The sequence below is a fragment of the Abramis brama genome (genome assembly GCF_963993115.1).
Source record: "Abramis brama genome assembly, chromosome: 3".
NCBI classification, from domain to species: Eukaryota; Metazoa; Chordata; class Actinopteri; order Cypriniformes; family Leuciscidae; genus Abramis; species Abramis brama.
In genome coordinates, this window is record NC_139965.1 from 38,651,342 (window position 1) to 38,663,736 (window position 12,395).

The window sequence follows — 12,395 nt, forward strand, 5'->3', positions numbered from 1 at the left end:
ATTGAGAAAAAATATTTTTAAATATATTTTATTCAGTTAATCACGAAAGACTAAAAATATCATGTAAATGTACAAATGTTTAGTTAAAAAGTGGGGGAACCATGAAAAACAGTCCGCTCTTAAAACTTCTGAAGCTTAAATTAAGAAATTATTTTATTAACTTATTTCAATCTATAGAGACTCCTATGTTATTTAAAAAAAAAAGAAAAGAAAAAAAAGAATAATAAGATAAATGTCATTACAGCATAATGTAGTAGAGAAAATCTAAACCTAGCTATATTTGTGCCACTGCACTGATTTAAAAGTTGTTGTTTTTTTCATTTTCTATCATTGATGGCAGCAGTAATTCATCAAATGATGATGAAATGATTGCGATCAGCAAGATCATGAATTGTGCCATGCAAATTGCATTTAGCACAGTTTATGTGGGCCTTTAAATTCCATTACAGAATCAGTGTGTGCAGATAAACGGTGCTATAAACATATAAACGATAAACACACTGCAGTGAATTCCCCCTTGAATGTGTGCTGACGTGACCGCGTACAAGAACAATAATGAAGCATTGTCCACATGTCTGTAAAACTGTAGTACTTTTAGTACTCAGCAATACTCTATTGGATTGTTTTAACTAGGTCTATAAGATAATATTTCAAACTAGCAATAAGACAGTATCAACTTCCTTCCCACACTGGAATCATACAAAAGATCTCTTTTATATAACTGACAAACCTCACAGGAAATGGGCTATGTTTGGATCCTTCCTAGGAGAGCACTATTGTTTTCAATCACTGAGAGATGTGGGCAGTGAAGACAGCTATCTGTTTTCTCTGGAAAGCAAAAAAGGAAACTGGAACATTTCAAAGGGTTGGTATTAGGACGAGCTTATAAACCCCTTGTCACTCCAGAATGTTATATGGAAAAGGGGGGGCTGCTCCGAAGCAGAACAATGAAAACAGTAGCTGAGGGAGAGGAGCAGAGAGACGAGGAGACCATGAAAGAAAGAAAGAAAGAGATAGACAGAAGCGCATACACGGAAGGTTTTTGAAGCTAATGTGTGAGATCCGGACAGACAGGATGGTTGGATTAGTGCGGCTGTGTGTTGACCCGAAGTGACAGCTCAGAAGCAGAAGAGCTCTCAGACTCATAACACTTATTTAAGAGAAATCAGCTTAATATACTGTAGATGTCTGTAGAACTGAACAGCCAACCAGCATCTTTAGACAGTGTAGTGCACATGTAAACTGTCACCACCCATGATTCCCAAGGTAACATGAGCTATTTACGAGATAAATACTTATTATTTGTTTTAGAAACTCTTATGGTATCAGGTTTAACAAGGTTTGAACAATGATGGTATAAGATGAAATTGTCAAAAATCTGACCGTGAATCGTTTGGTGGCGTCCACTTCGATCATCCCCCTCAGGAGGTTCTGGCAGTCTGGAGGAATGAAATGGGGCATGTGAAAGACCCCGAGCTTCACTTTCTCCAGCAAGTTCCTCAGGTTGTCATCGTCGAAGGGCAGAGCACCCTGTGACAGAGAGAAATAGTGCATATGTCAGAACTGTTGCCCTCGTATTTAGTGAGATGGACAAATTATGCTCAATAAATATTTATTATAGTGCTGTCAAATTGATAAATCGCATCTAATAAAAGTTTTTGTTTACATAATGTATATATATATATATATATATATATATATATATATATATATATATATATTGTATATACACACACATAAACAAAAGCTAATTAAATAAAAGCTTTTATGTTAGATGCAAGTAATTGACAGCACTAATTTATTATTAAAATCAATATTTAAAACAGTTGTGCCTTTTTTGTATAAATCATGATGATTTTTTTCAAGATCCTTTGATGAATCTAAACTTGAAATATATATTTTTTGCAACAATGTAATTGATTTAAATCAATTTATTACATCCTGGCTAACTAAGTAGTAATTCATTTAAAAAATATTACAGACCCCAAACTTTTAAACATAAAAAAAAAAAACATTTGAATAGCAAAAATGTATATTTAAATAGCTTTTTGCATCATTTTTCAAAAAATTGTGGTAAAATTGAAGGGATAGAAGTGATGAATGCTTTGACAAAGAGAAAGCACCCCCACTTTTTTTTAGAGAGCTTTATAAAAGGATAACTACACAGGAAGTAGGACGCAAAAAAATAAATAAAGAAAAGGCTGGCGCAGAGAGATGATTGTGCTTTGATAATTAGCTTTGTTTTGTGCCAGATACACTTCATAATTTTCACATCAGAGAGACCCATCAGGGTCCCTGACACTACTGAGATGTCAGCGCTTGATAAATGACACAGAAAATTCACAAGCATGACTGACGACAGGGCCATGTAAAAGATGATATAATCAAGCAAAAACTAGCAAAGTAGAGAGAAGACAAATAAAAAGAATGCAGATTACTCTAATAAAAGGTATTTGATCACTGAAACATTAAAGAACAGGTTCCAGGGACATGCAGGAATAATTTGATTGGTTTGTGAAGAGGAAGCAGTTATAATGGAGCACACAAACACAAAAGAGAACAGGGAATCAATTGGCTTTCCAATTTCACTGGGGCAAACGGTTCTGCTGGGATGGGATTGTGTTGGGCTCATGGTCTTGAACAGTAATTACACTTGGACCAGCTTGATTATCCAGTATCAAAGCAGGCCGTCTGCGTTCAGAGCATCAGAGGAGTTGTTGTCTGGTTTGAGAATGATTTAATTATAAGCTAGTGTCATTTGTCTCAGATATTTGATATTGGAAAAGTAAAACCAGCATGGATCAGACAGTTCTAAAGTTGATCAACAGCTTGGTGTGACCATACGTGTCCACTGGCACAGAGCTGAGCGGGCATTTTCAGTTACTAGAGCTGAGCAGCAGGCTTGCATGGGGGATTGTGGGATTGACAGCGGTGCAGAGTAAGCAGTGAGAACGTCAAAAAGTTAAGGAATGTTTAACTATGCAAATAAGAGGTAAAAAAAATAGAACTTTCTATATTACACATTTATCTAAAGTGACAGTAAAGATTTTTATAATGTTACAAAATATTTTAAGTAAATTCTGTTATTTTGAACTTTCTATTCCATGTAGAATCACAAAAAAAAAAAAAAAAACTCAACAATTTTCAACAGTAAGAAATGTTTTTGAGCAGCAAATCATCATATTAGAATGATTTCTGAAGGATCATGTGACACTGAAGACTGGAGTAATGATGCTGAAAATTATACAAAAATCAATAAGTACAAAAAGAAATAAGGTATTTTAAATTATAATAATATTTGTGACCCTGGATCACAAAACCAGTCACAAGTAGCCCCGGTATATTTGTGGCAATAGCCAACAATACATTGTATGGGTGAAAATGATCTATTTTTCTTTTATGCCAAAATTCATCAGGCTATTAAGTAAATATTATGTCCCATGAATATATTTTGTAAATTTCCTACTGTAAATATATAAAACATTTATTTTTGTGAGTGAATGCAGCATAATTGCGAACATAAATGGACAACTTTAAAGGTGATTTTCTCAATGTTTTGATTTTTTTGCATCCTCAGATTCCAGATTTTCAATTTCAAAAGAGATAATTGTTGTATCTCAGCCAAATACTGTCATATCATAACAAACCATACATCAATTGAAAGCTTATTTATGCAGCTTTCATGTGATGTATAAATCTCAATTTCACAAAATTGCTCCATGTATTTTGATGCAGCCTTGGTGAGCATAAAATACTTCTTTCAAAAACATAAAACAAATCTTGCCATCCCCAAAAAGAGATTTTTAAAGGTTTGACAAAAGCACGCCACTCGAATTACAGCTTGATTCCATCCTCCAAAATCTTCAAATCTCTTAAGTCTAAGTAAGTCAGAGTAAGAAGATAAAAGTAGATTCATGAAACGCTCAGCATGATGGAAAAAAAGAGCTGATCTCACTTATGTCTGATATAGAGATGATTCACCATCTGAAGTGGGAAACCATAGTGCAGCTTTGGTGTTGTCAATCTTTTAAGCTCTGACTACAGAGCCGGTATACTGTAACACCTTGATTCTCTTAAAACTCAACTCTTGCTTAGCTGATTAGCCACCATTGAAATATCTTTGTCTGGATTCTCCCACATCCTCTGATAGACTTTCAGAGGGGAATTTTTTTTCCCATTGCCTGCTGCTGAGAGGCTCAAATTTGTCATAAGGGCAGGGGGCTACATTACAGCAGAATTATATGACACAAAATGAAGTTTCTGCCACAAAAAAGCTTTCACTCACCACCAAAAGTGCAAAGAGAATGACTCCACAGCTCCATACATCAGCTTTCCTGCCATCATATTTCTCCCCCTATCAGAAAGAGAGAGAGTGAAGTTAGAAGCGGAAAGAAAGAGATTCAGAGGAAGCCCCATTATGAGAGATGCCACCGAGAGCACGTACTTACCCTTATAACCTCTGGACAGGCATAGTGAGGGGATCTGAAAGAAGAAAGGACAATATGTCATCATCATCCTCACCCAACCTTGGCAAAAACACCCATTAGAGGACTTGTATACCGAGGAAACATGCAGTACACTAATTCAGTAATAACTCCTTGTGATTTGCATGAGGATCTTCACATCATCCTTTCTGACAAACAGCCCTATGTCTAACCACCCTATATAAGCTGTTGTCAAATGATCCAATAATATAACATTATATTGCAATAACTTTCTGCTGGGAGTGTGTAAAACAGGCGTGTAATCATTTGAATTGTGTAATGCATTTTAACGCCGTTGCACATCATCAGAAGCAGTTCTCCATTTATCAACACCAATGCTCTATAAATGCCTGTTTCTTCATTGCAGGTGTCATATACCATTATGTAGACTGAGTCTATAATGATAATACATTCATTTAATGGTTTGCTTTCTCTGCTTACTGCTCACTGAAAGAGAAAGCTATTATTGCTGTTTCCAATACCACATTGCAAGGTTTTTATACCAAATTAAGTGTTAATGCAACATGCTCTTGCTCAGCAATTTAAATTTGCTTTTGTGCCCATTTTATACATAGCTGGTGCCTCGTTCATTCTGGGTGGAAAGAAATATAAGCTATTACTATCACAATAATGTGATGAAACAAAGTATTATTTCTGTGAATATGTCATAGATGCATTGTGTCATTTTTCACACACTGAATGCGCTGAACACTTAACAATAAGGTTTAATTTGAAAAGCATTAAATATTATGAACTAACAATAAACAACCTTTTTTACAGCATTTATTAATCTAGGTCAATGTTCATTTATAAATACTGTACACTATCGTTCACTGTTACCTCATGTTCATCCATAATACACAAACTACACAGCCAAGTTAAGGCTGCTCTGTGCCTTATCAAAATTCAGTGTAAAGACATAATAATGCCATTTAAAAGCTAACTAAATTATGCCTGTTCTGACCCACCTCATCCCCTAGCATCAAAGCATTTCTGCTATCTCCGAGCAGCATTAAACACTCTGTGTAGACATCTAACGGCACTTCAATAGCGCTTCTTTGCACATTTCAATGTAAATTTGCCATTATACATCTTGAATGTTAAAAGTGTCTTTGTACGTTTAAATTAACATTAACCAACATTAATAAATAATGTTGTTTAGTGTTAGTTCACGATGCCTTATGCATTAACTAATATGAAGTGAAACTTGTTGTAAAGTCTTACCAAAAAAATCGACTCCATATTTAGCAAAGTATATACTGTAGGCTTACCCTTTAAAATCAGATCCCCTGTGACAGGGCATTTAGTTAATTGCTATGACCTTACAATGTTACTCTCTAGCAGTCAAAATATTCACAAGACCATGTTAAGAAACTCATGTGATGCACTATAAACAGATACTCTCCGCCTCATTATCTTGCAAACTAAACTACAATAACGGTTCCGGCAGTGCTTTTTTTTTTTTCCTGCAGAAGCCTGATTTCTGTATGTGTGCCATGGATATCCCCTATGATAGGAACATGAGGGAGGATTGATATGGCAAATCAGGAAAGCCACAGGGGGTGATTAAGCTGTTGTGAAAAGACCCCGATGAAGAGAATTTACTAATATAAACCAAGATGCGGTTAATAATTTTTTAAAGATATATTATGTTATTTGAGGGAAGCTGGTTAAAGAGTCAAAAACACTGAAATCGACTCTTTTTCTCTTGACATTAGACATTAGTTTTTACTCTGAGCTAATCTGACTTTGTGCCAGTTAGTTAGTGCTGGTAATGCCTCAGAGAACAAGAAGCAGTAAAGAAAGGTTTCTTTGATGTTATTATCAAACTTGCAAGCTTAAGGGACATAGAGTAATGGTCCAAATATGACCAGTGGTACTAGGGAAATTTGCACTATATTGTGGGTAATCTAGTTTCACTTGAATGGAGGTTGTGGAGGGGGATCTAATTAAATTGACTGAAATTCCAAGCAGCCATGGCCATTTTTTTTTTTTATGTAACCACCCCTTCACACAAAATTACCAAATATGGCTTTTCAGAACTAAAGGTACTTCAAAATTAGGTCAGTCCATCCACTCGGCAAGGAATGAGCCTCAGATCCAAATGAATGAATGCATGGCAAAGAGGTATGACTGGGAGGCTCTGTGTTAGTTGTCCTGTCTTGCTGTGTTCATACGTGAGGGGTCTGTCCCTTTCAAATTCAATTGGAGTCCATTAACCGTGGTAAACAGAATACATTTGTGTCAAGCAGACAGCATACGAGGAGCCTAAAGATGAATGTGTTTAATTAAAAACTGTCATATCTGTGCCTAGAGATGGGAAAGTCACAATCAATAATTATAGCACGCCTCAGTCGAAGGAAAGCATCAAAGCCCTGGCACTATTCTAGTGATGGCTAATAGGAGCATAAGTACACCGACTGAAGTTAAAGCTATGGTCTGGACACTTGGGGCAGATTTCAAAGTCTTGATTAATCTCTATCCGTGATAATATGCTCTGCACTTTGGCACCTAGCCCTCTCATTTTCATTGATAATGGTGCCTCTAATGGCCTGCATTACACATTCACAGGGACTATAAAAGCCAGAGTGGGGTCAGGCTATCATATTCATATTTTTCACTAATAGTAGCAGTTCAGGAAGTGCCTCAGTGGCAACAGGCTCAGCCAAGTGTCTCAATGCAAGACTTAGTCTTTCAGTTACAGCCATCAGTTGTTAATATTGTGCCATTTCTCTGGCTCTTATCATAATGATGTATGCAAATGAACTAAGTGCTGCATTTGTGCCTTAGAATATCAATGGGAGTGATTTTGCTAGTTTTGGACTAGCATACTTTTCAAATCTCTCAATAGCATCTTCTCAATACGACGCTATTCTTCTCAATAGCCATTTCATGTGAAAGGGACTTGTCAATCCAAGCCTAAATTTATACTTTAATTCTATTCAGATCAAAATGCAAATCAAACAATTACATTAGCATGTAATGTTTTATCCAAATTAAGCATGATTGTACCCTATTATGAAATTTAAACAGTGTATTTCTGCTCCAAATGTGGTTTCCCCTTGTTTTATGAAAAACATGTTTCACGTATGCTGCTAATTGTTGCCGGAACATGGAGTATGACTCACCCACAGCTGGTTTCTAAGAGACTGTCTCCAACCTGTAGAGAAGCCATGCCAAAGTCTGCTATCCTGATGTTATTCTTCTCATCCAGCAGCAGGTTCTCTGGCTTCAGGTCTCTGTGACTGCAAAACAAGAGGAACAAAAACATGCTTAAGGTGTAAACATCTACACAATGGTGTATAACTTCTATGATGAGCATGTTTTTAATGTCTTTTTTTTGTATTATTATTCATTTTGAATTATTTCAAAATGCATAGTCAATGTGACACAAATGTGACACAAATTAAGAAAAAGCCTCATTAAAAGATAAAATCCTTAAAAATGTGAAGTTCATTAAAGTTGTTTTTCACTGTTTCATTGTTATTTCTCAGAAAATTATATTTGAAAAAACTGATATTTTAAAAACTAAACTCGTTGTTGACTGGTAAACCTCCACTGAGCACATGGGTCAATAAAGATGTTTGTGATTTTATTGAATGTTCCAGCTTAACCACATTTTATATTACTTGTTTAAGCTGCCAGTATCAGACTCAGCACCAAATCTCTTGATCAGACATCATGGGAAACATGTTGATTCCTTGTACCATTGTGAAATCCTCTGATCTGAAGATAAAAATTCAGAGCTTTGTGTGCCAGTGTCAAGAAGCGAAGCCTCTTTCATCCTGAGCGAGGAAGTGGTCGAGGAACACAAGACCATTTTAGTCCCAAGAGATCAAAAAGCAGCTTGTACATTTCAAGTATCTTTCAAAAGACAGCTGATCGTGACCTGTGAGCCAATGAGGATTTATTGAAGCTCTTCATTTGGGATGGTTTGGCAACAACAACTGGCCAATAATTGTTGGTGGGATAGAAACGTGACTTGATCCAGAAATACTTTCCTCCTTTTGCCGCAATAACTACAATTGCACTGAAGCAAGCTTAACCATTCTCAGAACTCAATAACCATCTGCAACCATAGTGAACTGGCAGACATGAAAACATCTGGCCAGACACCTACAGTAATTACTTGATCATGAGATAGAAAGACAGTCAGTGCGGGATCTTGTCAATATTATCAATGCATTTCAGTCAAATCTCATGCTCTACTAGTCAACACAAGCACAACATTATCAGTAGTAGCCTAAGTGAATCTTTTAAACTGCACACGTTCATGAATAAAAGGCTCTGTATGTTGGAGTTGCCACAATAAATGTGACTTCTGGAAGCACCAGCCATAAAAGAGCGGGTATCTCTTCAACCAGAAATAAGTTATTGCAAAGGTTAAACACAGACCAGCAATAGAGTTCTTTACTACAGAGATTGATTCATCTCTCTCATGCCAAGGCAACTAAGGAGAAGGAGGAGCTCTCTGTAATGGAAAGATAGCATGAGGCTCCCAGTCAATACTGGTGTGTGTTTACTGAAAGGCTCTTCTGATTAGATGCCAGCAAGAGAATGATTGGGTGAAGCAGGACTGACTGGATGATCTCTGGGTATCAGAAACTACACGACACAATCATAAACATCCTTTTCAGATGAACTCTGCTTGTTTTAAACACAATAACCAGATACTGCACTATTCAAGCATGCAAAACATGCTGTATGCCCTGCAACAGCACTTATCCATCAACTGTTAAGCCATTCTGCTGCTCTGTCTCTCATTATAATGCGTGAGTGCAAGGAAGTCTCATTATGCGCTGTCTAATTATGAATGCTCAGGATGAAAAGGCATCGAAATGAAATTGAATAGCTTCAGAAGGGAGACCCTTTGTTCTATACGGCAAACTGGTTACCAAAACATACCCACTACTATAACATCCACCAACTCTGTCCCAACCTAATGATTTGAGAGCTCAATATAGGCAAAAAAAGACAAGGAAGGGGCATTGATTTCATTTCATAAATTAAATAATTTGGTTTTCCACAATCTGCCCCAAAACACTGGGCTCTCCCCCCCTCAGTGGTTTGTGGAAACTAAGGTGTCCAGCTGACTTTCCATTCAGCTCACATTAGCTCAATTTCTCTCTGGTCCTCCATCCATACACTTAATGTAGGTGTGAAATGGGTGCTCATTATATTCCTTGACAAAGTAGAAGTTCATGGAATGGATACACACAATCCATCCTTGAGGAGAACACTAGTGACCATGCTGTGAGGTTGCTGTTATACCATGATGTTGCGTGATGTAGAAATACAGCTCACAGCCTCATTTTCATTCACATTAAATAAAATATGGTGTCTACCCTGACTAAGGTCCATTTATTGAGGTTTTAATAACCACCAGTATGTCAGCAATATCACTTTTCTCCCATCTCTCTGTGCCTTTTCCTATCTCTATGTGTTCTCCTAATTTCTATGTCCTCAGAACAGCACATTCATCTTTGTAGACACAGTCTACACTTAAGAGCACTAAAATATGCAGACCAATAACTATAGTCATAAAAACAAGCAGTTAATCTTGGAACTATTGTTCTTCAGTTTCTTTTTATAGTTTGGACTGGAGTTTAGCAGCTCACACTGCTGATGCATGTAGCGACTAGTAGCATTACTCATGAAATACAGCAAAAAGTTATCAATCTTTCCATACAACACTGGCAACTGCTTTACATAACACAGGATCAGGCCCAGTTAACTTAGACAAGAGTTAACGTGGCTCAACTCTTTTCTTTTTCCTGCCCTGATTGCATCATGTAAAAGGCTGATGAATTTGACAGACTTGATTCAGACTTTAGTCTTTCTGTCTGTCCTCACAGTAGGGCCAGAAAGCCATAATTTTATCCCTGTGAATGCAATGATAGCATAAGGCTATCAACACCGAATATAATCTGTGTGGAGGTTTCAAACCCCAGAGAGGAAAATGGCTGTGAACGAGCAGAGGAGAGAACGAGTGATGCCTCCCTGCTATGCTGTTTATTCAATGCTTTCCATCATCTATCAAGAAAGGCCTTCAAACCATCCATCAGCTAGTTGAGCTGTGCTGGAAGCATGAGGCATTCTTCATTAAGCTGTGTGCCTGCTGAAGCGCATTGGTAAACAGATGCAAATATTGTGCTAATGGCTGCCCCTTCAGTGCATTAGTATATTTGCATATGAAGAGGATATGGTCGTGAGAATTCAAACAGAATCATTATTAGCATTAGCGATATCTCTTAACCCTTTAACACGTAAATTTAAAATATTCTGGCTGACACCCCAGCGTGAGTTTTTCAAGGCGACCGTTTTTTAGAACGTGTCACTTTATGGTTTCCACGGTGACGCGTCATTTCTTGTCACGTGACATACCGCAGCCACAACAGCACTGAATGAATGATGATCTGCTTTTATGTCATTTTTTCTTTTTTATTCAAAATATTCACAAATTTGTTAGCTATAGCATGAAATATCTGATATTCTGATTGTCAAATATATGCAAGTGGATGTGTTTTGTTGTTTAAACACCTTTATAACGATTGCGTTAGTTGAGCTATAAGCGCAATGGGCGCCGCCATGTTAGTTTCTGCCACAGTTCAGAGAATCGGATCTGTTGGATTTACAACACGTGAATTCATCCACTTCTCCTGAAATACATGAAAGTAAGTGGCCGGTGAACTGGGAGAAGAATAGAGTAAACTTTAAAATTACTTACACAATGTGTATCTGATATGAATAAAACGTGTCTAATTATAATGGAAAGCATTATTATTGCCGCTTCCTTAGACATCATTGTGTATTTTACAAACTCTAAATGTATTGTTTTTCTAGTACGTATGTGAATTTATATGTCTGAAACCTAAAATAAACATTATGTGGTTGAAAACACTGAAAAGTTGTGATATACGACAGCGCTGAGTACGTCCATCTCTGGCTCAGCGCCAACCAACGCGCGAAAGCACATTTGAATTTAGCAGTTGATGACGTGATACACTGACCGTTCTAATCACACCGGTGTGATCGTACGCTCCAGGGGCCAGCCTAGACTGATCACACCAGTGTGATCATACGTGCGAAAGGGTTAAAGTTGTAAAAAGTTAGATGAAAGTACATTTAAGACTACAGTCAAAATCACAGGCTGCCGTCCAACTGTCTAGTTTGTCACTGTTCCTGATATATAATTTATGAAGTTCTGTAGTTGTACTTGGTTAGTTTGACAGGTTAAAACTTTGAAAATGTTTAAAATTTGAGAATCCACACTTTATTTTCCCAACATAATGCAAGATTGTATCCTAAAGTGACAGCATAAAATCTTGATGGATGATTATCATTAAGGATTTCTGTATAATAATCAATGGGAAATTCTGAAAATTGACCACAGTAAGGCTATACATTATTTTTGATTTTTAAAGAATATTCTGTGTTAATTTATCATTGCCACAACACGTCCAGCTTGAAAATTAGACAGTTAATTGTATTACAAACTAAATGTACTTTGTAAAAATTGCAATACTTTTTGCCTGCCTTTCCAAAAACTTTTTTTCTAAGAAAAAGTCTTATTCTACCATGATCTATTAGCAAGAGAAATTCATATGGATATTTTACTTTTTCAAAAACTAAATTAGTTTTTAAATACCCCTGAAAAGATTCTTCTTTTATTTGTGTTTTTGGGGCAGGGCACCTCATTACCACAACACGCTTTGATACAAACTATGCTGGGGTGAAGATGAATCACTTGTTTCTCAGTATTTTAACTTAAAATTATTTGAAAATCTCAGGAACTGTGTAAGAAGGCAAAAACCTTTATTATTTTCCAGTTTTTGTACGGCTAATTGAAACCCTCTTGGCTCTATAGTCAGAAAAGATTGAGAGAAAACATACAGAGAAAATGTGAGCATA

At 36.6% G+C, this 12,395-nt stretch overlaps 1 protein-coding gene across 11 annotated transcripts in view; it reads right to left on the reverse strand.

Moving 5' to 3' along the window:
- The window catches only part of brsk2b (BR serine/threonine kinase 2b), a 128,210-nt gene that overhangs the window by 25,706 nt on the left and 90,109 nt on the right, over window positions 1–12,395 (reverse strand). For all 11 annotated transcript variants that reach the window (XM_084108495.1, XM_084108503.1, XM_084108500.1 and 8 more), the window contains exons 5-8: window positions 7,613–7,729; window positions 4,449–4,482; window positions 4,286–4,354; window positions 1,384–1,530 (exon numbers count right to left, since the gene is read on the reverse strand). In XM_084108495.1, the coding sequence (XP_083964621.1) occupies window positions 1,384–1,530; window positions 4,286–4,354; window positions 4,449–4,482; window positions 7,613–7,729 (367 nt within the window). The remainder of the gene's footprint in view (window positions 1–1,383; window positions 1,531–4,285; window positions 4,355–4,448; window positions 4,483–7,612; window positions 7,730–12,395) is intronic.